We start from the raw sequence: 27,220 nt of genomic DNA on the forward strand, positions 1-27,220 counted from the left end.
ACACAAATAACTGTTTTCACAACACATGAAATGGAAGTGGGGAAGAGGAAGAACTGTAGATAGCATCTAATAGGCACAAGCTGTTCTTCTACATTCAAACAATCTGCTGTAAAACCTTGAAAAAAAAACACAGAGGGACCTTAAATAGTTGTTTAAAACCCTTCTTTTGAGGAAACTGAATACTTTTGTAACACAAACCAGGATGTCGTGTTATACAGTTGACCAGTAACAGAGTTTAACCCCAAATACCCGTAGTTTAACAGACCTAGGCTGAACAAAACTTCAGAGCAAAATTATATTAGAAATAATGCAAACTAAAGTGGGTAACAGTTTTTCCTGGTTAAGGATGTTAACCATTTTATTTTCAGCACGTTTCTCCATCTATTTCTGTCATTTCTTACATTTTCCCCTTTTTTTCTTTTGCTTTTCTTTATATTATTGTATTATTGAAAGAAGAATTAGCATTCTGCAGCTTTCACCTGGATTTACTTGATCGCTAAACCATGGCAGAACTGAATATTTCTGGCAGATACAATGCAATACATATCTAGACTAGCCAGAGGCTTATCGGATCCTTACGATAGTTTGGCAGCTTCTGCTTGAGCTCCAGCAGTTATATTTTAAAAGGCCCTATTTGCTTTACCATACTTTCTCTTGTATATATACAATTACAGTAGTGGATTAAACATGACCAAAGTTTGAAATAATGAGTTCTGCATATGTGCGAGTACTCTATAGCCAAAAGCTCAGATTCAAGACTTCATGAAACTCTCAGTTTCAGACAGTATTTCTACTCTTGGCTCTGTGTGATGCCATTGAGCGGCGTTACCCAAATCTGGTCATCTCAGAGACACAGTGCACTCACCTGCTGTTCTGTTTCTGGGGTGCAGTCAGCCAGATGAGAGCTGACTTAAAGGGAGAAAAGCTAAAACATATTGTTTCAGGCAGAAAATGAAATGAGGGACTGCACTATGAGATACACAATAATTATTTTGAGAGTTCAGTAATAAAAATATGAAGGTGGAAATGAGCACAGTGTGTAATATTTAAACCTTATGAAACATAAACTGTGATTGTCTGTGATTGTCTGTGTTTGCCAGTTTGCGGGTGCCTTTTATTCAAGCCTTGTTAGCACATTTCACATTTGCATGCATTTTGCATGCAGGTCTAAAGTCTTCTACCGTTTGAATTTTTTATGAGAAGACCAAAAACTAAAAAGTCTGTTAAATCTATTCAAAAATGTATCACAATGCAAACTCTCATATCCATTTTTTAAAATTCATACATGCCTTGTCACTCCCTCATCACTTTCTCTGTTATTACGGCTTGTAGCAACTAGTATCAATTAAGCTACAAATTTCCATTTCATACAATCACCTGCGTTTCTGCCAAGAGCGTTACTCCACATGCTTCTCTAAAGACAACTTGGAAGTGTCAGTATCTTTCTCAGAGATCAGGCTCTCTTTTCCATGAGACTGAAGGATGGATTATGCAATCTCATTCTACACTGTTCTTTAAACTGCCTTCAGGGAATGCTAGCACTACTGTCAGATTGACTATATCACTCTACTCACAACGGCCAAGTCTGTACTTCTACAGCTTCAGTTTTGATAGCTAGAAGCAGTGATGGCAAGCACAACCACTTTATTTATTTAGTTTCTTTAGAAATGTCTACTTTGATTGTTCTTGCAATTTTTAAATTTTTTTATTTATTTCTTTTAGAATGACTGCCAATATTTTGTAGCGCATTGCTGACACGAGAAGTTCTGCGAAACTTTGTGAGTCCAGTCAAATCAGACTTCATCAGTCAGATTGTGTTTTACCTGGGGTTTACCTGCAGGACATCTAACCGAGGACAATATTTTCATGCACTGTCTCTGGTGGAAAGAAATGTAAGGTCATGTCTCTGCAGGCATGTACATTTCCGCCCTCTTTTTTCTTATGACCCAAAGGGATGTGTGATTTTAGAGACATCTGTGTGTTGAGGTTTTTTTTTTTCTAAACCCTTTCCAGCAGATGTTATTATGTTCGAACCGTATGTAACGTTTTTGTAAATAACATGTGGTCAGTATTATAACTTGTAATTTCTGTTGTTGTTACGTTAGAGAGACACTGGAAATGTATTTGTCCTTCGAAAATAGGACATGCAGTAATGAAACATTTCTTAAACAACACATCTGCACTTTGGCGGCCCCAAGTGGCAGGGAAATATAACGTTCTTTTTTTGGTCTTTTAGCTTTTTCAGTCATGTAATATGACGTGACATGATTTGGGACAGAAAAAAAGGTCTGTTTTTGTTTTAGGTTGTGATTAGCATGTTATTATCCACGGTCAAACCAGCTCAACTTCATGTAATATCCAAAGTAGGACAACAACCCTAGACCTTTTAGACTTTTCATTTAGACAGATTCAAAATCTTTTGTTTTCACACATAAATTTTAGATCTTGCTTCTGCAAATAGGTAATTTTTTTGTTACAGAAAGGTTTGAGGGAGACTGTTTCTGCAGTTAGTTTGAACTTAATTTATCAAACTAAAACTCGTGAGTGTGATCTATAACCCCCCACCCTCGCACACGCACACGCGCACGCACACACCCACCCGTCCCGTGACGATTGTTTTGACCTTTGCTCTGAGGAAATAAGGCTGTGTGTGCTTGATGTGACAGGTTGGCACATCACCTGGATACAAGCAAATAAAGAGCAGAGGGAAAAAATATCAAGGCAGCATTTCAAGCATTCACAGAGAGCTTTCAAAATGGAACAATGACTTTGCCCTAGGGGGAAAAAGTGATCATGCTGGTATGTTTATATTAGACAGAAAGGAAGCCATCATTGTCATCACCAGTGATTTTCTCTTTCACAGCACGATTCTGACAGTTGACTGTATCTTAATAACAATTCCTTCTATGTATAAGTCAATTGTCAAGGGTGATGCTCTTATATAAACATTTTTTTCAACCCCCCCAAAAGGAGCAGTCAGCTCTTTTCCTGTCAGGATTTGTGAACTCACTGGCAGCATAATTTAATACTCTGAAAGGTAAACAGATCTATTTTTAACTATTTCTGTTGTGCACAAAATGTCCACGTACTCAGTCATAAATGCAATACTCTTGCTGATCCTCTTTACGCCACATGTATTTTTTTTTCTTTGCTAAAGTATGCTCCTGACATTTATAATATGTGGGGGATGACACAGTGGGGGTTGTATGGGTGTTTTTAATTCATGGACGGGGAATACTTCAGTGAAACAGACTTTGGGGGAAGTTATTGTGTAAATTAAAGGAAGAGGTGTGGGGCGTTCATCATCTTGTCTTCCCATAAGCAAACCCAGGCCTAGTAAAACAGAGCCCAGTTGATACAGCAATAGGACATGCGGTTATTAATACAGAAGAGGGAGGTGCACTCTCCTCGACAAGCGCCAACACGCGAGCACATTACCTTTACGGCTGCTATGGCAAAGATGCGAGCTGCATTCCTCTGCCCACAAACTGGGAGCTTTTTTCCGCTAATGCAGTCGAGAGACTTCTTACAGTTACTCTGCCGGAGGAATTTGAGGGCTGGGGCTGTGAAAGAGAAGCCACATAAACTTTTATATCCCACGTATTGATTTATCTATCTTCTTGTTTTATTTATTTGTTTATTTGGCCATAAATACATTTTGAGAAGACAACAAATCTAAATAGACATACAGGACTGGGCTACACTTTGATATACAGTATACCTCACTAGTACATTGCAGTTTAAAGTATGTCAGTCTTTATGCAAGATTAATGGTTATTGTTTTTTGGAAGATAAAAATTTTCCAGTGACTTTCCAAATTCTATATGACGCAGTTTTATGTTTGCTTTTGAGAAGTCTGGGCATGTTTTCCCACTATGAAGCTCATCACATCAGCACAAGAAGTTGGTGAGATTGCGGCGCGATTAAGTTTATATTTGGAAGAAACTGAAAGAAACTGCAGCCAACTTAATCACATGTAAGAAACTTAATCACATGTAAGAAACTTAATCACATGTAAGAAACTTAATCACATGTAAGAGTGTAACGTCTCAGCCTGGCTTCAATTAGATGTTTGTAGCCAATCTATTTAAATAAAATAGATTGCATCCTATATGTAAATCCAGCCGCTAGCCTGTTGGAAGACTGGAAGATTCTCATCAGTTTCTGGTTGGCAAACTGATGTTGTCAAACCTTGGTTATATTGTCCGGTCCTAGGTTTGATGTCACTCGGGATGATTCGGTTATAAGGATCCTCTTCGCACTGAGCAGCCTACAAGACGTCTTCTTGCACTCTCAGTTTGTATTTCCTGTTATATTCTCAAGGAAGTTATAAAGCTATTGCCTTCAGCTTTCTCTTAAATTATTAACATTTCTATTATTTCTGGTTATGCCCCAACCTGTTTTGTCAAAGCTATTATTAGGTCTGCCTTTGAAAACTTTGACCCCTTTGCTCTAAGCATCTATTAAAAGCCAAGAATAAATCTGTGGTGAAGCAGAGTGATCAGACTGACAGCTGGAAAGCCCGGGGTAGGCAGTGGGTAGATACGTATGGGAATGCACTTAGTTTGTTTCTCGAAATGATTTCATCCTTAATGTCTTCTGCTTGTGAAAGACTGCAGTTCCTGGATATGGCTTGGTTTTAAATATGCGCTATTTTCATTGTATACCCCGTGACCCTGGAGGCCGTGTGGTAAGGGGCAACATTATATTGGCCTCAGGTATAGACAGATTAGAAAACACGGACACCTAAAATACCCCCAACACTCAGAGTGAGACACAGATCAACCAGAAACCATGGAAATATGAACATATGAAATAGTTTTGCATCTTCATCTGAGTATCTTGCAAATAGTTGGCATAAGTTAACTTCACCTTGTATCATTTTGCATCTCTTTAAGGTCATTATGAATCATGTTTTATTTATTTTATCTGTAATGTTGGTAATTGTGCTTCACAATGTACAATCGGAGTCTTTTTGAGTTCAGTTGGTATCTTTACGCTTGTGTTTTTTCCCATTTGGTTTATTGTGATAATTTCCGGCTTTTTTTTTTAGTATAATACGAGTGGCTCCCTGACTCTTTAGAGCCTTCAGCCTGAGTCTAGTAGGACTATTCACTAATCCTTCGGTTCTCGCAGATGAGAAGACTGCCTTAGTAAAGGATACAAAGATGTGTACTGGTCTAAATCTCAAGGGACCAGCATGGGTGTGTGTTTGCTCTGTGCAGAAGCTATGGGCAGTTTTTGCAGATCATCATCTGCATTACTGTCACCAGGGGGTAGAGTGAGAAAAATGACGAACAACCAGTTTGTGGGCTACTCTCCCTTTATGCTGTTGTTTATCCTTCAGAAGGCTATGGAGAAGAGTGAGGTAACATACAAATAGCTGAACAGAAATGTAGTGTTACGATATAAACTGTCCCCTGCAGCCACTTTTTGATCTTTGATGGGTTTTTTTTGTTTTTGTTTTTGCGCTGCTCCCATTGGTGGTGACCTCCACTGTCACATCCTTTCCTGTTCAGACCCACCTTTCAACTTGTCAGCATCCCACCCGTGCATGGTGGCATCCACATCTGGCTACACACTGTTGGAACTATTTTGGAGGGCTGCACACAAGAACTTCTGGATAGGTTTCATAGCCATAAACTTTCACTCTGCTGCCAAATACAGACAAACAAACCCTGCAAGACCTGCAGTCTCAGCTGGATGTTTAAAGTTTTGAAAATGTGGTATCATGTGGAGCTGAGTCCCTGGGGTTCCACTATTTCAAACGGGTCTTGGGTTTGGGTATGTCATGCTTCTGGGGCTGAAGCCACAGATAGAAGAAGCAATACCAGTTGTACTATTGTGAGACTGACTATGAGTAGCTAAGCTCCCCACTTTAGAAAGCTCTCAACTGCAGATGTCCTGCAGAAGTTTGGTTGATCAGATTTATGTCAAGAGGCCCCTATAACTGTTTTCACAGCCTGATAACTGTGATATCCTGAATCCTAGAGTGAACACTTTTTGAACCTAAATAAAGAGAAGGAACAAAACTAGATATCTCAGAAGTCTTGGATGTCTGTCAGATAAGGGTTATAATATGGCAAGGATGTGGTTCATATTTCTTTCCACTGATGTGTTAAAATTAAGACAGACTTAGCTGATGCTAAGCATGGTTAATGAAAGAAACAGTACTCTACGCCTTTCTCAGACACTTTTCTATTACTGTATACTATTCGGTGTATTTAAAGGGTGTTTTACCTGAGTAGAGTGTGCAGGAAGTGGGACATTTAATGCCAAGAGTACTCCAGAATATTAATTTGCCCACTGGCACTATCCGATACCAAACAGACTTTGTACTAGAGAGTTGGCAAGTTAAAGACTGGCTAATGTGTGATCTGGCTGTGTCAGACATTTTTGTTCTCACATGTGCCTTTGTTGAGTAAGTCCTAGAAGAGTTCAGGGCTGGAGTTCACGTATGAAAACAGCTTAAGATAAGCCATGGAAAGTAAATGAACGGACTCTCACATCTCTATTTTCATTAAATAAATATGTTAGTTCAAGATAAGCGTAAGATATGTGTCTGAACAACTGAACAACATAACTGAGGTTTAGTGTTTATCTGCAGTCTGCCTGATTGTCAGCCACTAAAGAACTCCACTCAGTGTTACTGCATCCCAGTATACCAATACTGTGTAAAAATGCTTAATAACAAGTTACAGTATTCAATGTGAATGATGGCTGAATATATGAAAATGTTGCTGAAGGACAAGCATTATTAATATTATGAGTCTTTGTAAACTGAAAACAGCTGTTTTACATAACTTTAATGTTAATTTATCACCACATCACAGGTTCACTCTACTGAATTTACATTTATCTGTTTCACATGCACTTATCTGTCCAGGATCAGTCCAACAGCAGCCTCGGGCAGCCTTTTATCAGATATTTGACAGACAAGCCTCATTCAGAATAATAAAGTTCAACAAGGTAATTTGTCAGTCCCCAAACTTCAAAAAGCTGATAACGGTAATGACTTTAGCCCCCAAGCTCTGTGAGGCCATTACACACCTTGCACGTTGTCTCATCTGACATCTTTCACAGCTCCTTAGTGTATTCATTTTAACAAAGTGAAGGCTTCCATTTTGTATGTAAAGCAAGATGTGACTCTTTGTAATGACTGATTGTTTTAGCTACTGTTCCAGCTCTCTGGTTGTCCAATGACAGCAAATAACCATAGACGTTAACATGAAGTCGACTGTAATTTGCATGAAGTAAAAGTCAACACATACAATGAGATAATGTTCTTTTTTATTGCTGTTACTTTATTTCATACAATAATTAAGAGCAACAAAAGTAACAGATAAAAGAGAAAATAATATTTACTACAGAAGGCAGAGACACTGCACTAAAAGTTGCTAAAAGTGCCTCTGAAATCTGGAACACAACAAACCTTCAAACCCACGCACTCACTTAACAGTGTGGCCTTCTATACACAGGTGAGAGTAGCTTCAAAGCTATAAGCGATTATAATTTGAAAAGTGGTTTCACAAGAGAAGTTCAGAGGAAGGAGGACTTGTAGGTGGCAATACTAAATCCCCCCATTCTTTATTCGGTTTAAGCTAATGCATTTCTTGACCTACGACACACTTTTACCCGCACTAACTTGATTTACTGGTTTAACTTCTTTTTTTCTTTTTTACTTTACTAATGTATTTATTTGTCTTGCATGACACAAAGACAAATTATGAACATAATAAAAACTGAGTACCAACCCGAAACCTAAATACTTTTACTCTTGTGTATCTTGTTTAGTTTATTTTAATGGCATCGTTTAAACAGTATTAGTGTATACAAATCTGCATGTTCAAGTTTAACAGTCATTTTGCAGCTTGCATGCAGTCACAATGCTGCAGGAACACTATGTTAATAGTACAACAGTAGCTATAAATTGGATCATCAGCTCATGTAATATATAAAAAAAGGAACAACAATGCATGTTTGCACGTTTTATATTTGTTACCTTTGGACTAAACAAGACAAGCAAACCGGAGCAGTTAGGAACTAACATCTTGTGATTTAATTATACTTTTACCTGCATAATTGATGTAGAAAGGATCCATCTGAAGTACTTCAGGGAATGGTTCAGCGATATCTCAGCATGCGTTGACAGTGAAACTGCATCAGTCATATTTTATCTTTCATTTCAGTACAAGATGATGTAACACATCACATATTTGCTTGAAGGAAATGGTGTAGGCAAGAGCACAGACTTTAGCCATATCAAAAATGGTTGGGTGTGGATGAGACCAGCCTTTTTCTCTGTGGGTGGAGGTACCAGCCTGCCTTCCTTTTGTACATTTTACATCTGGAATGGGTACCCCCCCTCCCCCCCGCCTTTTCAAATAACATCTGCAGCTAAAAAAGCCAGACAGGTAGTTAGAGTTGATTGGTCATGGATGGATTTTCTCTCACTCTTTCTGCTCTCTCCTTGCCTGTTTTTTTCCCTATTCTAAGAAGCCCAGAGGCTAGTATTTCACTGATTACAGAGTTGCCCCATTTGAATGGTCGTTTGTGCATTGTCAGAACAAAGGGGCAAGCGGCCTCTGAAGAGGTGCTAGACAGGGGAATGGATTGGGCTCAGCGATTAGGATGAGTGGAACTGCAGGTTCAGGCTAGCTTAGCACTGCAGAGACGGCACAAGAAGAGACTCCACTTCAGCTCCTGAAGATTCTTTCATGACTGGGAACAGAGGACTGTTGCCAGTGAAGCTCACATTTGAAAACAGACCAGCTTTAAAATGTCAAAGACGTTGATTTTTAAAGTTGATTCACCAATGACACAATAGTAACACTTTACCTCCATGCTACAAAGCGAAACTAGCAGCAATCCTGTGTGCTAGAAACTGGAAAACATGTTTTTTTAATATTATTATTTTTAAACAAATAGTGTATTCTTCTAATATTTTGAGGGAAAGCATGATATATTTCCTGCCTTATATTCTCAGTTGTAGAAACTTGCGTTATACAAGTAGAACGTTGTAGGTGGTCTGGGTGGATTCTGGAAATTGATCTATTTCAAGTTTTATCCCTCTTGCCAGTTGTGAAAAGTTACTCCATGATACTGCTTTTTGATGGAGTCCAGCTTTAAAAACAGGTTTCCTTTTTAAGTATGTAAAAAAAAAATATTCTAACTGTAAAAACAGATATAATATTATTATTATTTAAAAAATTACGTTTATTTCTAAAAGGCCTTGAACCTGATAGGGCTGCATAAGACCAGAGCGGACCAGCTACACCCAAGCAAGTCCTTTTTTTTCTTTTTTACACTACACAGTAATCAGATAAATGTTAGTCTGACAGGTTTCAGGAGTACATCTCCTAACCCTCCCAGCTTGAAGGTAATGAGGTAAAACCAAAGTCCTCATCAAAATATAAAGGTGAGTTTAGGTCACACTCTTGGTGGGCTTCCATTTGATTAGAAAGTATCACCTTTTCAAAGCTGTTCTAAAGTAGATTTTTAATTTACTTAGAGCCTTTGTCTCTTTAATGGCATCTATAAATTGCGATCCATCAAGGGTTCAGGATTCGTTTAAACGCGGCAGGGGGCCTAAGTGTTTTTAGTAGCTGTCAAATAACCACACATTTTGTGTGAATGAGTCAAACCTGGCCAGTTTGCGAGTCTCTAAGCAATTTTATGCCACATTACAAACAAAGCAGCCCCTTAATTCGGTAATTGTGGCCATCCAAGAAAACAATTTTGAGGCTGTTCAATTCAGGGAGGAAAAAAAAATTAAAGAGCTGACAAGAAACACTTACATCATTTAACTTCCCAAACTTTCACCACTAGTCCACCCAGCTCTGAAGGCTTATTATGTCATTAAAGCACTCATATTGTTCGACAAAAGTCTGCGAACAGAAACACGACTTTTTGATTACCTTTGCTTGTCCAAGGGAGTTGACATTTATCTGTCAAACGCGGGCCAAAAACTTAGAACACATGAATTCTGCCGGCTGATTGTTATTCAACTGTAGGATTGTGACACATTTTGGCAGTTTGTCTTTGCTAGGCAATAGCCAAAGAATTAATCCAGGCATGAATAGTTTAGTGAGGTCTTCAAAATGCATGTAGTCACAAAAGGTTATAGCATATGTTAGCAACTAGCAACAAAAAAGTCCAAACTTGTGTTTATGTTTTTGGACAACTTTAGACTCCCCGCTGGATCGCTTTGGAGCAAATCATCATTAATGTCAAACAGGCGACCAAAGCTAATGGAAAAGATAATATGTTCGACATGTAATGTGGTGCGTGGAGATAATTTGTTGAAGAGCGATGCTTTCATTTTTAACCCTTACCTCCCACGGCCTGCACCCAAATTTTTGGGCAGCTTCTCTTCAAGGCAAAACCTAAATGGTCCTTAATGACTCCGTGCAAACAACGTGTGACGGGGGACAAATTACCAAAGCACTCCCCCCACCCCCCCCCACCCCCTCCTTCTTCTTCAGGTGATACTTGAAAGGTCTCAGAGGTAGAGCTCCCTGAACCCTCCCTCCTCTGGCTCCTTTCTCTGTCACCCTCCACAATGTCAAGGTGTCGCGACCCCTTTATGACCTGGAGCCACGTTAGCAATTGGACTTTGGGTAACCAGCAGCGGGGCATGATCACCAGTGTGAAAAAGGATGTTTGTGTGTGTGCGCGTGTGTGTGTGTGCAGAGGCGGGGGTAGGGTCAGCATACACTAATGGGGTGAGGCTGAGTTTTAGGGAGATGAGAGGAAAGGGGCCGTCCCATTTAGGTCTCACATGCTTGTCGGCCTGTGACTTCTAGTTTAAAAAAGGCTTCTGGGTGGCTTATATGAGTCAGTGGTCACCCCTCGGCATCAATCGCTTCACCTTGGGCACTGAATGGGACACATGCACCCCCTCGACACACACCACAACTACTGACCCCTCCTTCGTGTCCCGGGCACCCCTCCTTTCCTTTAAGTCAATATGTCCGTGTCAGAGATGAAAGTGCAAAGTGGGAGGGACGCGGAGGGGGTCCTGACACTAATGTAGTACATTGGGCTTCACTTACTGATCTGCCAAGTTCTTTTATCAAGCCTTAAATGGCTGCTAGGTTCCTTTGAACTGCTGAGCGCTCGCCCGCCCTCAGATGCCTCCTCCTTTAGCTTCAATGAGATATCCTCGGTGACATTCCCACAGTCTCGTTGCTGCAGACAGACACGCATAACTGCACGGAAGTGGCGAGGTTCAAATTCAAAGGCTTGGGAGGACTCTGGGAGTAACATCATCGCCACTTTGTAGCCCCTGGCTAAAACAGTTCTCTTCATTTTCATAAAAATTGAAATATCATTGACAAATTTGGCTGCAGTGGATTCATTCATTCATTTCAGGCACCAGGCTTGAAAGCACTTTCATTGGCTGCCAAGCACAGCAAGGCAGGTAAACTAAGACCTTTACCTTGCTTGCTTGTTTTTTCTCACTCCCTCTCTCTTTTCAGCTAATCTGTGTGGGTAACCTTATCCCAACTCTTGAGTGGTTGTCCCCCCCACTCATCCCTCTTCCAAACCTCGTGAACTAGACTGAAACTTTTCTCCTCATTCACAAAGCTCTCTCTTGTTACACTTTTCCAGCATCAACCTGCGTTGATTGATTTTCATGGTTTCATCAGGATTGTTTTCTCTTTTCTGTTTTTCCTACTGTTTCATATCAGCACACGTTTTTTGTTGTGCTTTTAGGTAACACCAACTCTTCTAACTGACTTTTTTGGTTCAGGGTAAATTCACACATGGATCCAGTGATTAAAAAATCCTTCCTGATGTTGTGTACGCTTTTCCTCGTTCCACCAAAGCAGCTCTGATCTGTTGGAGCATTGACACAACCTCTACGGTTGCCGTTAAGTGTCTGTCTCTGGGACACTGACAGTGGATCCTTCAGGTCGTATGGGTTTCGTAGTGGGGCCTCCGTGGCTCTGGTTTGTTCGTCTCATCGAGCAGATGTTCAGTCGGATTGGGGAAGTGTGAAATTTAGAGGTTAGGTCAACATCTTAGTGTCTTTGTCATGTTTCTCGGGCTGTTCCTGAGCGGTTATTGCAGTGAGGTGACCTGCATTGTCCTGCTGGGGGAGGCCACTGCCATGAGAGACTGCTATTACCATGAAGGGGGTTTCTTAATATGCGACAACTTTTAGTTGGCTCCTGTGTTAAAGTTACATCCAAATGAATAATAGAGACAACGTTATAAATTACACATGTCAGTAGTTTTATCAGTGATCAATGTATTTTCCCACTTGCTTCAATTGGTATCTTTCTTTGGATTGTAATTTTTTTTTTTTTTATAAAAAAAAGTAGATAAATAAAAAAAATTATTAATCTAAATTCTAAAAAAAATACAGAATATGATAGCAAATATTTTAATCTAAACTACTGCTAGTACTGTGTGGGAAATATTTATTTATTTATTATTATTATTCTGTATTTTTAAGACTGCATCGCGTTTAGCACAATGTGTTTTTGTTTTGTGTCTGCATCCTTTAGCACCGTTTCACTTCAATCTCCTTGTGCAAAAGTTGCATAAAACCACAGGTGGAAATAGATAAAAGTGTTGATAAGGTAATTGTGTGTTGAAATGAGGCATTGCAAGACCAGTGGAGTCAAATCATGGAACTTCAATAAATAAAAAATTCCATTTGGTAAATAAAACTTTTGGCAGAATTGGAAAACAAAATATTTATTTGGATTTACTTGAACTTTTTTGTTCTATATATTAGTTTAAGTTTCTAGAATTACCTGCTGACTCCTGCAATTGGTCAGCTGCCAAAGTGACTACTAGACCAGACAAGTGCATTGCAGAACCATCACACAGTTGGCTTGTGGCCATTGCTTATTCCCATACTTGTAACACTGATGAAATGATAAAAGTCCCCTAAAAAAGGGGGCCTTCCCTTTTTCCAAGAGCCAGGAAAGGTTTTCTCCTTCTTGTGCTTCACAGGTGGCCACATCCAAGCCTCTTGCTCCCACCCCTTAGTTGTGGAGTTACAGTCATGCTCCGAGAAGTTTGTCGCAAACATGTGCTTAAGAGGCGATGAGTGATTCCACAATGCTGGCTGTATCACATTCAGTGTGATAATTGCTGTTTATCATCCTGCCTTTAAATCAATTGTCAGGTGCATTTATGTTTGACCTTCAGAGAAATCAATGAGCAGCAGCTATTGTTTGCTCACACAATCTGAAAGCCCTTTATTTCTAAGGAAATAATCAAATTATCTTTCAGGATAATTACTATTTGCTCATTTTTTGGTGATTTCCCTCCCTAAGGCAGACAAGACTAAATTAGTCATGCTTTAAATTACATTGTACATCAGGTGTGTTAAAGGGATTTGTACAGTGCACTGTGGTTGACAGGATCAAGGAGTCTTGTTAGGCAGAGAGCCATAAATCACCGGATAAACCCACATTATCCATGCACTTGCAGGAAAGATACAGGCTTTTAAAAACTCATAAACACAATATATTTTAAATTAAAGTGATAGATACTTTCCTGATAGAATCCTGACTTTTTTTCTGCTGGCAGAACTTATAAGCTCGAGTTCTTAGTTAAACACTCATTTTCAATTCCCACTGAACTAGCTGCAGGGGACCCTTTGAAATTCCCAGCATGGGGAGTTATGTATGTGATCATTTAGAATCATTTTGAATATCAATGGGAGAAGAATCCAGAGGACCCAGTTTTAATGGGACAATAAGGGCCAGCCACAAAGGTTTTCTCTTTTTTTTAAGGCAGCATGCAGAGATGGACTCACTTTACTGCTACCAGCTCTGAAGTAAGCTACTCCCAACCACATTCACACCTCTCTCTCATTTAAATTCAGGGTAAGTTATAGCACATTACTGAAAAAATTCGAGACAACCTGCATTTGAATGCTGTCTGGGAGAGCCAGGCCAATACACAAACCATCCGCAGCTTAAAACGCACAAATAACTTTAGGAACAAACAGTTTCTGTAACACTTAGAACGCCTCATTTCAGCTAACAATAATTATAATAATAATAATAATAATAAATACAAAACCACTGAATCGACTTTTTTTCAATTAAATACATAGAGTGCATATTAGATTGTCGGATTGGGTTATCTTTGTTTATGTGCGAATACACATTCAGTCCGAAAAGTTCTAAATAAATAAATAAAAAAGTCCAAATTTAAACTAAATTTTAAAAAAAAGCACCTAATCTCTGTGTTCAAGTTCTTTGCGCAACGCTTCGCCCACCAAGCAGAAAAAACCCTCTCCAAGATGATGGTCTCTCCAAGATTACCCTATCAGGTGCTAACCGCTGACATGTTTCCACCCACCAACAACAAAAAAGCCTCTCTGTGCCCAAATCTCAAGCCGCAGACGCACAAACACCACTGACAGGCACTGCTGCGCCATCCTCAGCTCCCGAACCTCTCCAGGGATCCGCTCCTGTTGCTACCGCTGCGATTCCTCAGCACTTCTTTTTTAAATATAAATTGAGCTCGGGAAAGTTTGTCCTCCCATATTAAACAACTTCGTTTTGGCGGACTGCTCTTTTATTTATCGCCACTTTCTTTTTTTACTCTTGCACTTGGTAGCGTAAAATTATCCATGCAAGGTGTAGAAATCCACCACAGGTACGGACGGAGATGAGAAGCATGTGATCTCTGGAGCAACAACCTTCGGTTTGTGGGGTAACTTAGCTGTTGGTGCGCAAAACTAAAGGATACTTTTTAGAGTGGTACTTTTGGAGAGGTCGAATACTGACTTCCATTCTTGACACAGACTTGCGGAGACGGTTTTTTTTTCGGGAAGTGAAGGAGACTGAGCAGACAAGAAATAATCTTCTGGATAATTTCATCCAACAAGGAAGCACCCAATGTTGCACTCCGTAACTCTGCCGCTGGTGTCCCGTCATCTGCCCTTACACTGGGATCCAGTCTCCTACTTACCCCCGGAGCTGTGTGCGTAAAATACGCACAGGGGAGCGAAACGGAGCGAGAGAGGGGGGCGATTTCGCCAACCTTTCCTGGGGCTAAATCAGTGGAAGCAGGTGTATTTCAGCTGTATTTCTGCAAGTCAAGATGTCTCTGCTGCCTTCGAGGTTCATATACCTGTAAGTCTTCCACCTCTCAGTTTGCTTTTGCACACAAACTCATGCATTCTTACCAATAGAAGTCGCCAAACGCTTCATATTTCTGCATTGCTGTCATCCAGGTAGGCAGCGTTCATTTTTCACGTAATTGCCTGTGTGATTAACTCCCGTCTTCTCTTCTCTCTCCTCTCCACTTAGGTGTTTACATTTTCTGGTGTTCTATTTCCAGCTGCAGGTATGTTTACATCCGTGTTTTATTACTTTTTGTGTGTATGTGTTTGTATGTCCCTGTGCAGCTTTTTGATGTGACTGTTGATTACATCACGGTTATAGTTTAATTTCACGACGGTCTTTGCCACGCAGGACAGGAAATTGACTTGTTTTAATTCTGTTCATCTCAAAACTAATTAGTTAGAATGATGAGGAAAAATGACAAATGTTGCGTGCCACAGTAAAAACAACAACAACAACAACACCAAAAAACAAACAAAAACTTTGTCGTACAATAAACCACGAAAACGACGTGAAATATCATTTACTTGATGTAAATACTTGTCATGAGTATTACAGTAATGCATAATAAATGTATATTCAAAATGTTCATTATTCATTCAAATCAGTACAATTATCCGGGCTACACCTTAATTAAACCCCGATGTTTGCAATTTGACATTCAAGTAGCAGTTTCGATATTTTACAGCAGAATTGTGTAAAAAAATATGGCGATCCCTGGGGTTAACAGTTGTTCTTTGAACAGATGGCTCTTTTGGCGCTCAGCTTTTATTAGTTGCGCGTCTCACTTTGAACAGTAATGATTTGCAGGCACCCACTCAGCTAATTGATTGCGCGCCGTGATTCACATAGGATGCAGTCAGCACACTCCTTCTCTCATAAAACTATCTGATGGGTTTGTTGGTATGACGTGTCCGACCATAATATTGCACACACAGTTGTTTCATATTAATTTCTCGGTGTTATTGTGATCTACGACATTTAATAAAAACAGGATACCCTGCCTTAAAAGGTACCGGTATCTCATCCGTTTTTTAACAAACAGCTCTTAAAAAGTTGGCAACGTTTTAGTGTTTATGTAATTACATCTTTTAAAAGTTACTACATTTCTTTCTTTCTTTTAATTGAAAAATAAAAACTATACCAAGAATAAGGAATAAAAGGAGTGTTTGTTTGTAAACTATAAACAATACATTTTATTGGTTGCAGTTACTGCTGCTAGGATCACATTGTCCCAACCTGAAAACCATCAGCTTTTAGAGTAACTAGGTAAATTTCCTAGGGACAAAATGTAAACCAACCTAAAACTAGAAATTGCAATCTTAAAACTGTAATCAGATTATTTCAACAGAGATGGCACAAACACAGTTGATGAAAAAGTTGACCCCTCTTCACTTAACCCAACATTTTTGGTTATTATTTTTTCAATGTGAACTTCATGCTTGTTGTGATTTAAAGTTCGTCAGATGATAGCTACAGGTAAACAGAGGATGTTCATGGTTTCAGTGGTTTCAGCCTAATCATTTATCTTAAAAAATGCAGGGACATGCCTTTATCCTCCACTCCTTCTCACTGCTCCTCGGTATGGCTTAATGGCTCTTGCATGTCATGCTGTGGTTGTGACTTTACGAGGTAAAACAAAAGAAGCAACCGCACTTGGAAGTTAGCTTTGAATACACTGCCAATGTCTGTCGGAGTGTTTTTCTGTATGTGAGTGTGTGTGACCCCATGTGTACGTATGTATGAATATGTGTGTGTGTGTGTGTGTGTGTGTGCGGGAAGCAGATAGCAAGGTGTATCTTAGATGACTGCGACAACTTCACTTCCTCAGTGGAACTGAGTGCCAGACTTTTGAAGTTTCAACCATATCCGTTTTCGTCTTGTCTTTGAAGAAAGGAGACAGATTGATTTAAAAAAAAAAAAAAAAGCTGTTGTCGCTAGCATTCACCTCAGCCATGTGCTTAGGCTTGCCTTTCCCTTGACATGAAATGCAACTGTCTACCAAACACACCTTTATGTTTGTTTAGAGATGGGGAGATTTGGGATAAATCCCTCAGCAGCCCAGTTAGGCTATGTTTTGTTGTGCGTTCATTTTTTTTTCTTGTTCTTCAGCTTTGAGTTTCATATTAAGAAAGAACATTGACAACAGATGATGTTAATGTTCAGCTTTTAAACACTGTTGTACTTATTCTACGATAAGCAAGTTTGCTGGAACCATTGGAAACATGCTTACTTTTACACTGTTATGCATTAGTTACTGGTAATCCAGCCCCTAAGCCTCTATTTAACTAACTTCTTCACCTGAAATGGTGACACTTTTCTCCCCCATCAGTTTCTTTAACTGCTGTATCTGAAATACCCACTCAACTGTTGATATTTATCATTTTTTAAGACACATACTGCGTAGAACAACAGACACTGAAACTTTCATGACTCACAAATGTAAAATGACAACTCTTTCTCTAGGATTTCCATTTGTTTGGTCAGTTTTAATATGCAAATATAAAAGGATATTTCCAGCCAGTAAGCAGACTCCTCTCTTACATCTTTGTAAGATCAACAAAGGCTTCAATCAGTGCCTTAATCAGCTTACAAAGATAAGCAGTTTCATCTCTGATAATCTATATCTCTTGTCAAGGAACGGCAAAGGGTTTTTCTCGAATACACTTACCCTCCTAAGAGACCCTCTCTAAATCCACCCATCTCCATGGGACCTTCGACAAAGTCTGACACTGACAGTATTTTTCACAAGAACTGATTAGCCAGAAACAAGTCTTTTTATTTGGATTAGTATGTTAAGTAAAACATAAGCTGTGAAGGAGGTTAAGAGTTTGAGATGTGTTAGCATGGTGTGGTATCCTAGTATGAAGATAACAACCACTGCAGCTCTGAAACATCAAGGTTAAACTTGAAATGACCCCAACGAACCCCAAATCTGCTTTGCAGTACAAGCCTCTGGTCCAGGTTGGGTTTAGGATTGTTAGTATTGAAGACCAGGGAATGTTTAGTTTTCAGAGTTTTCCAGAGGGTTCTTCTTGTGATTTATTTTGATTTCATATTGTGTTATGTGCAGAAAAATCTAAATATATTCTAGGGCAGTGTGTAACATCATTGTTCTATATTGTATCATGAAGGTTGTGTACTTATATGAAGTAATTGGTACCTTTCTGGGGGAAAAATACTAGGAATAGAATATTCCTATTGGGGCATAGTCAATCTGTGACTAGAGACAGAAAAGCCATCACATGCCAAATTTGAGTAAGCATGTACATTTGATTTGATTATCTTCCGCGTCTTATTTTCCACACTGTCTGATGCCAAAAATAATATCATTCGTGTTTCCTAAATGTCAGCAGACACAGAGGATATGTCACCGTTGTAGACCAAATATGCCATAACAAGCAAGCATATCTTTCATATTTCAAAGGCTCTTTGAAATATGACCAAGAAGTGCTACTTAATCTGCACCTCATGACCTTTTTGGCAATTTAAAATGTTTACAGATTGATGAGTTGGTGCTCAAACGTGTCTTTTGGTTTATTGACGTTAAACTGTAAAGCTGGGCTTCTTCAGTAAAACCCATGTTCGTGGACAACATCCGTGGGGCACGACTCATACGACACGTTTCAGCAGAGCGTTGTCGGAAGCCTCTTCAGAATTGCACCCAGTTTTGCGAAATTGTTTACTTTTTCCTCTCTGATTTTAAGGATTTGTTCGGTAGAGGCCATAATTTCCAATCAAGTTTGCTACATGTCAGTCATTTTAGTAGAATAACAAGGACTTGGGGTATGTAATGTGTATATAATTAGCCACCTGAGAACAGCCACATAAAAAGCCATTACTGTGCAATTACGACACCATACAGCTGGGGAAATGGGATCTTGGCGTGAACTTAGATTCCAGGGCTTCTGAAAGTATACGTTTCCTCTTCCACGTGTTGAGTCATAGTCGCTTTTCTGAGCTGCCGCTGAATTCTGCAATTTCCTCTATTTTCATGTCAAGTCTAAATTGATTCCTAAACAGCTGACCAGTGAGTTTTGAGAGGCAGGTTTCAATGCGTTTTTTACAAAAATTCCTCCCACAAGAGAACTTTTATGGTTTGAGGTGCCTCTTTCCATCTTGTCCTCCGCCTGCTGCATTTCCTAATTTATGGACTTTACTTTGCCTGCAGGCAGATATTTGTTTGATGATAGTGCAACAGGTCTGGATGCTTCAGGTGTATAATTGCTAGTGGCTTACTTGCTTGTGGAAATGGAATACAGGTTTCTCAGTATTGCCCAGGGCACAGAATATATACTCTGTCAATATAAACCAACACTCAGTTTTCACTGTATGGTTTGCTCTTGCTCTGTGCGATTTTTACTCAAACCGTGACTTCATTAACATGTCTCGTAACATAGTTAGCAGCTTGTAAATGCATTGCATATAAAATGTGTCAGTTAAAAGCAAGGAGCAAAACACTAAAAAGCCACAGCACAATTTCCAGGTTGTTATATGAGTTTTTAAAACCCTGGGGCAATTTTTTTTTTTTACACCAGGCCCATAAAATGAGCAGTACACATTACTATCAATACCTGTGCTGCGATGATCTCTCACCATCTGTCTCTCCTCCTCTCTGTTTCTTCATCTACTGTCCCTCTTTCTGTTTCCTCCTGTCTCACATCTGTGCAGGAATCGCAGCAGCGCTCTGCTGATTTCAGGTTTTACATTGAAAACCACACCAGAAACCCAGATGACCTGAGCCGGAAGCAAGTCCGGATCTATCAACTCTACAGCAGAACCACTGGCAAACACGTCCAGATCTTGGGGAAAAAAGTCAACGCCAATGGAGATGATGGGGGCAAGTATGGTATGGGAGAACTCCTGTGCATCTCACTTGACACTTTAGCTAGGCTGTTATAATAGGATGAGAAATTACCTGCCAGCCAGAGCTTTTCTATCTCCACCAGCCACTTTGGCTGTTTACTACTCATTGTTTGTAGGTGGTTTTCCGTGCTCTGTGTTTGGCTGGCTCAAGAGAGGATGGTGACTTTTCAAAGCCACCAACTACAGGTTGGGGTGGATGAATACATACTGAAATTGCTGACTTTGCTGTCGATGTTTACTGCAGGATTTGGGTATCTGGGGCAAGTCTGTTTTTATCCTGTTGGAGTCATACGTCAGCAGTGTTACGCTTTTTTTGGGGGGTCTAATACAGACCAAGACTTGTTGGTATCTGATGGTGAAAATATTGTTATCTGTTGGTTTCTGAGTTGTAAAATATAGTTTTTTGCCCTCTAAGGATTCAGTCTCAACTTGGTTACTGTGAACTTCCATCATGCAAACTGGGGAAATCTCACATTTGCATTACAAGAAATCAAATTTATATATACGGTTAGGGAAAACCGGGAGAGTTTTGTTCAGCCTAGCAGTGTAAAAGTGCTCACCTGAAAATGTTAAGCATTAAGTCTAAAGATGTCAAAATACTTTTGGCAGATTGACCCAGTAATTATCATTGTTGTTATGTAATTAGCTAAAGTATTTCAGATAAAATCTTAGGCTTTTATCAGCTTTTTAAAGTGTTCTCTGTCTTTTCTTTCTTTCTTTTTTTTTCTTTTTTACACGTGCACTTTGCTATTTTGGTTTAAAACGAGTATGGTGAATGACTAAATCGATGGTCAGTATAGCACCCTTTTGAAGTAGTAGTCCAAACGCAAAGCAGTGGGGCTTATGTTGTGCTTCCCTGCAGATATTTTGCTCATAACAGCTGACTCACGGCTCTAAAATTGCAGGTCTTGAATGCCTTTGAGTGAGTGTGTTCAGTCACAGATGCGCCGAGGCGAAGTTTCCTCACTGCTTGTTAGAGCTTGAGTGGAAGCAGATCCAATTTTTCCCATGAGGCTTTGCCAATTCCACCCTCCACCCCTCCTCCCGTCCCCCCCCCCCCACCTCCTCCTCCCCATCCAGCTGCAGTACCTGGCACCTGTGAACTCCTTTGCAGCAATAATGCTCAGTGAGATAACTCTCCTTACTCTAATTCATGCATAGTGTCTGCAGCTTCACATAAAGGGACCAAAATACACTGCTGAAGAAATATAATATATTGCTAACATACTCCTAAGTAGGTATCTCTCCAGTTAACATCACTGGCATTATAAATCTTCTTAGGTATTAATGTAGCATATTCATTACTTTTAGGAGACCAGACCAGCCATTTTCCAGAACAGTCCATTGTAAGTGATGTCTGCCAAGAGTGATGGCGGGTCATTGCAAAGGCTTTTAAATTGATAAAAGCTGCAATCTTGGATTAATGCTGACTTTTTCAGCTTTTTGAACAGGTGGCCTTTTGCTGAGGTCAAAATATGGCTGCAACCTGTATTATTCATATGGAAGCAAGGCAGAAAAAGTGCAGCATACCTCAGAAGCGAAGGGGTCCATGGCTCACAGTTCTGCCTGTGTGTCTCTTTAACTTTAGAAAGTAGACGTTTGGCAAGTTTGTCTGTAACTTTTGTCATATTTTTTCATTTTCTTTTGATCTTCTGCTCTGTTAAATAAAATACACCCTTTTCATGTTTTAGACCTTTTTTTGTTTATCCATAAAAAACTGGGAAGCATTGAGGAGTCCTACACTCACAAGGCAGCTGAGAGATTATTGAAGCACCCTGTTCATACATTCAGCAATTTTTAAGGTTGTGGATTATGGAGATTAGGGGTATTCAAGTGCTTACAGTGTAAATAAAAGCACCACATTCCCTCCTTTGTCAACTCAGTGCCACTTGTTAGAGGTATTGACAACAGTGAGATTCTTCCGAGTGTTTGCATTTCACTGTAACTATGACTCAAGGATCTAATTACGTTTATTGATGCCTTAAGCTGCCAAACTCTTCTTTTATAAAGATCAAACCATTAGTGTTTTCCCAGAAAAACTCAAGATAGGGGTTGGAACTGGGTCACAGACAAAGAACAACTTACAGTAAGGAGGGAAATATTGTTTTATCTGATGTTCTCAGTCTCCAGCATAACTGAGGTTGAATTTTTGGGTCTTTTTGTAAAAGTAGCTCACAATGAAAAGTCCAAGGTGTGGTTAAAGCGTTCCTAAATTTGCATTCATGGCAGTAGTTTCTTTCAGAATATTATTTTGTGTGAAAACCAATCTTGTTGGGCTGTTTTTTCTTTTTTAAGGATGTCCCTGCATATCTATTCAATGATAACACCAAGTCCGATGTGCTATTCTTTAGTTCCCAAATAAGACGTACAAACAAATCTCTTGCAAATGAAGAATGAATAACTATTTCTTCCCTCACCTTTAAGACAGATTACCTACTACCCACTTTTCTCCCAAGGTTGGATTTAGGGGGGTGGAGAGTTATTTCTGCCCCCGAGCCTATCCCGTCCCCTTCGACTATTCTTTCTCTCCTCCCTTGAGTGCTACTGAATGGCTCTGTGTGTTAAACAAATGGATCATCTTAACTTTTTGATTGAGTGAGCACAGACTAAAGGGAACTTGAAACCTAATCTGGAGGGGCACATAACCGCTCCACAAATGTTTGGCAGATCTCTTTACTGGTCAGAGGGTGAGCAGAGACAAAGGTGACCTCGCAGGGGTTAACACTGGGGTGGCGGAGTGGGCACGGTAAACGAAAAAGGCTACCGAGATACGTTTTTAAAGTGGACTACTGAAGTGACAGTGGCATTATTTTTCTGATGTGTATCATACAAGAAATTTTTAAATAATATTATACTTGAATTGAAATATTTTAACTGTATTTAATCAAGAAAATCATCATTATTTAGCTAATGATCACAATATTGTGTCCTTTTGTTTGTGTTTCTTTAATTAAAAAATAACAAAAGAAGTTAACCATGATTAAAAATGGTATTCTTACAGAAATAACTAAATGTGTTTGACTCCTTAAGTTATGTGTGCTACAAGACATATACATGGCATTAATTGGATGTGTTTTTCTTTTCTTTTCATTTGCAGCTCTCCTTATTGTTGAGACAGAAACCTTCGGGAGCCACGTCCGAATAAAAGGAAAAGAGAGCGAACATTACATTTGCATGAATGAGAAGGGCAAAATAGTTGGAATGGTGAGTAGATTTTGATTTTCACTTTGGTAATATTCAATGAATACGAATATTTTAAAATGTGCACTTAATCCATGCTGAATTAAACGCAGCCTGGGATCTGCTTTCTCCTGCTGTTTTTCTACACCCTAACAAAACCTCTTTGATAACTCACAGCCATTCTTCCATTACGTAATCGGCCTACTCCTTTGACACTCGATCAGTCAATTACGGTCTGCAATCACCAAAATGCATTGAGAGACTAATAGTCACTTAGGAGGCATGCCATTGCAATTATATCACTTAGTCGCACCAGGTGGCCACAAGTGCAGGATGACTGCATGTGGCTCGGCAGATGACCATTTCAATGTGAAAAAAGCTAACATTTGAAACTGTAACATTTTTTTAGAGCATATGTGCGGTTTCTCTAATAAATCATGTTCTTTGCATTGGTGCGACTGGATTATCTCACTCAAGTTTTCCCTCGCTGCGGTCGTCTGCTAGAACTAAATTACGTTCCCATCAAGATTTCTAAATTGTCTTTAACCCAAATGCCAGAATTTTCCATGTTAGTGTTCATTTTCCTGGCCTCTAATTTGTCTGAAACCCAGTGATGTATTGATTTTGTGTCTGTCAATGTTTTACTATTTTTAACTCTAAACCTATCAAGAAAGTGTTAATGAGGTGAGCCAAGAGCCATTTCCTCTAGACTTCTATGAGAATTCTATGGAAATCAGAGAGGTGCAACCAGAGGAGTGCCCCCTTCTGGCCTACAGAGATTATGCAGGTTGAAGGCGCTTCGGCTGACTTGAGTTCTAAGACCTGGAAGCTATGTCCGTCTTTTATGAACGTTATATGGTGTGAGCGCTTCCTGTGTGTCATCCTGTACATAGCCATATGTAGTGTACTCGTATACCTATGCTATAGAGCTGGGAGATAGCTAGCTTAGCTTTGCATAAAAGCTAGATGCAACAGGATATAGCTAGCATAACTGAATTACAAGCTAAGAAATCCATCCAACTGCAAGACGTCACTGCTCTAAAAAGTTGTCTGTCCCATAATATTCTGTAAAGCTAGATATTTAATTTTATCTGCCACTGCACCACTTTGTTTTGTTTTGTATGGATTAACTAAATGTGAGTTTTAGAGAAACTTTCAGATCTTTTTCTTATTACCTTTGGAATTTATATAGAACCCTTCTAAGCAGCAAGGAAGCTCAAATAAGAAGATTTTCTACAATTATTTAAAGAGTTCAATTTTCTCACCTAGCAATTAGTGGTAAAAATGGGAATGAGTCAAGTAACAGTTGATATGTTTACGTTTATCTAACATTAACTCTCAGGTCACAGGGAGGCTTTTACAGAATGGCCAACTTTTTTTTACCTCACAAAAAGTTGATTCGGTTAAACGTAACCTTTTCAGTGGGTGAAACTCATCCAAAACTCATCACTCATCCAAGTGACTTCTTCACTCTCAGTTGACTGCAGGTTTCCCCAACCTCACAAACAGTACATTTGCATAATGACTGAAACTAGCACCACTGATTAACAATTGTATTTTCAGCTGTGATTGCAACCCTTTTTGATCTGTGAGTACGTTATAACCATGTGACGGGAAAACTTAGATTGCAACACAAAACCACTCCAAACTGAAAAAGACGAGAAAATGAGGTAGACCATTCAGAGGCCACACTACTATATTAATAATTAGTGTCACACGATAACTTCGTCTGCATTCTTGTTCTTTTTTCTTTCAGCCTGATGGAAGGAAGCAGGAGTGTGTATTTATCGAGGAATTCCTAGAGAACAACTACACGGCTCTCGTCTCTGCCAAGTACAAAGGATGGTACCTCGGATTCAATCGGAAAGGGCGGCCTAAGAAAGGTTCACGGACCACGCAACGACAACAGGAAGTCCACTTTATGAAACGCCAGCCGAAGGGCAAGGTGAACCCAGTGCAGGAGTTTCGCTTCACCACAGTAACTAAGCGGACACGAAGGGCTCGGCGGTTAAAATCCAACGCAAAGAGGAACTGACAGGACTAATGGGACAGCTCTAGTTTTCCTCGTGGAGGAAAAAAACTGTACCTGAAAATCTCAAGCTTCTTAAAAGAAGACTTCTCTTCTGTAAAAGAAAGACTGACTAAAAGAACAAAAAAAAAAAAGAATTTTTATTTTTGTATTTCAGGATGACTGAATATTTCCTAACTGTCGGATTCTTCTGGGTTGATGCCATTGAGCTAATGTGTCTGTCATGTTATTTATACTGGATAAACTAAAGGACCTCTGAGCGAATTCCTGTCATCGTGGCCCTCAGCTACATATGAACTGCAAGCTGAAGGCATGCTTTCTTTTTGACAAAAGCAGGAGCTGATGCAATGTTATAAAAATCAGCCAACTAGAGATTTATTGGAATACCTGTCGGTTTTTGTTTGTGTTGCCCCTGACAATGCGGATCCCATACTTTCCACTGGAATTAGAAACCATGGAGATGAAACGGAGAGAGGTGGCAGTTGCAGGTGACACTGTGCTGCCAGAATAACTGTGTAGCTTCGAGTGCAATATTTTACAGGTCTCTCTCTTTCTCGTCTTCTTTCTTTCCATGTGTGGCTCAGCTCCTAGAATGCGCGGAAGCCTCCAAGTACTGTGTGAGATTTCCATACAGCCTGAGATTCAGCTGAAACCCAACATGCTTTGACTAGTCAAGCGCCAAACGTGGCTTTTGTTCTGTTTAAAGACTGAAAAACCAACACAAAAATACAACAGCTGATGTGATACATAAATCCACACTGTCTTCCAACTTCATTGCATTTGAGTAGGGATCTTAATCCCTTTCATCTCCCCTCAGACTGCATCTTTTACAGCTCTTCTTTGCATGGGTTAGAGCTGTTCCACAACAAAAAGCTGCCTTGATTCTTTGAGTCGGAGCTACTGTCTGGGGGCTGATGATGACTTCCTCTACCTCCTTGATCTTTTGTTTATCTTCACCTACACGGACTGTCTGCACTCGGTTGATTTCAGGAACCTTTCTGTTGACTCATTTTCTTTCTCTCTCTGTCTCTCCTTAATTCTCTCACTGTTACAAAATCATTTTTTGACTGTGAGCTCATCTTCGCTCCTTTCACTCTCACTGGAAGACAGTCTCAAAGATGCTTTTGGGAAGGCTTAGCTTTATGCAGATTAGTCATCCATGGATAGGAATACTGTACATAATACACTCCAGATCACCTCATAAAGTCATATTTAACAGTTAAACAATTTCCTCAAAAATCCAGATGACCAATATGTCAAGGATCCAGGGAATACTTTCAGCAGCATGGTAGTTTTATTTTGTTTTCAAATCTGAATCCTAAAGGGAAAAGTCTGCTTTTATTATTATTTTTTCTCACTGACAACAAACTCCAGCCTCTTATCACCCGTAGTATGTATTTACCTGCTGTCAGGCAGGTCTTTTGTATGAGTTGCTACTAACAACATGACACGTTTATGATTTTTTAAAAAAAAAAAACATATGTAAGCAAAAAATAATTTTATGACTATTATTAAGATATTTATTGCCTCTCTTTGTAAATAAAATGTGAGTTTTATTTGGCCTCTGTTAATAAAATGAGGAGTATATTTTAAAACCAACTTATTTTATGTCTTTATTGAACTCTGAAAACAGGTATAAATGTCTTTATAGCCTAATTTGAGACAGATTTTTGAGATGTGCACACTGACTATCATACTCCCTGAAAGTGAAATCACTCCAGGTAGGGTTTGGATGAATAGAGTACATTCCCTTCTCTGCATACTGCCAAGTTATGCATTTTTATATACAAACCCAAAGCGTGAGGACTGCTTTTAAGCGCAGTGATTTGAGAAAGGCCACTGAGATATTTCTCAAGTTTCCTTTATATCATTGTGTGTGGCAACTGGAGTTCAAACACCTGGTGCTTTAAAAAACAGATTTTCTTTTTAACATTTAGGAAATGGTGGAATAAAGTTTTTCCACCAAGTTATTAAGGTTATAAATCAAGATTTGATGAATTTTTCAATCAGAGCTAAAGTAAGTGGTGAGACAATTACAAATATT

General features: G+C 39.4%; 1 protein-coding gene across 2 annotated transcripts; it reads left to right on the forward strand.

Annotated features, from left to right (window-relative positions):
- The first annotated feature begins 14,314 nt into the window (after window positions 1-14,314).
- Window positions 14,315-26,737, forward strand: fgf24 (fibroblast growth factor 24). Of its 2 annotated transcripts, none has more exons than XM_063493506.1 (5): window positions 14,315-15,110; window positions 15,288-15,324; window positions 19,773-19,941; window positions 23,065-23,171; window positions 24,904-26,737. In XM_063493506.1, the coding sequence occupies exons 1-5, from the start codon at window positions 15,079-15,081 to the stop codon at window positions 25,180-25,182; spliced, it is 624 nt and encodes a 207-aa protein (XP_063349576.1). In that variant the 5' UTR covers window positions 14,315-15,078; the 3' UTR covers window positions 25,183-26,737. The 2 variants fall into 2 exon arrangements, with proteins under 2 accessions (XP_063349576.1, XP_063349569.1); XM_063493499.1 differs by having other exon boundaries at window positions 14,340-15,110; window positions 19,773-19,950.
- Window positions 26,738-27,220: the final 483 nt, after the last annotated feature.

This window comes from Pelmatolapia mariae, linkage group LG2, assembly GCF_036321145.2.
Source record: "Pelmatolapia mariae isolate MD_Pm_ZW linkage group LG2, Pm_UMD_F_2, whole genome shotgun sequence".
NCBI classification, from domain to species: Eukaryota; Metazoa; Chordata; class Actinopteri; order Cichliformes; family Cichlidae; genus Pelmatolapia; species Pelmatolapia mariae.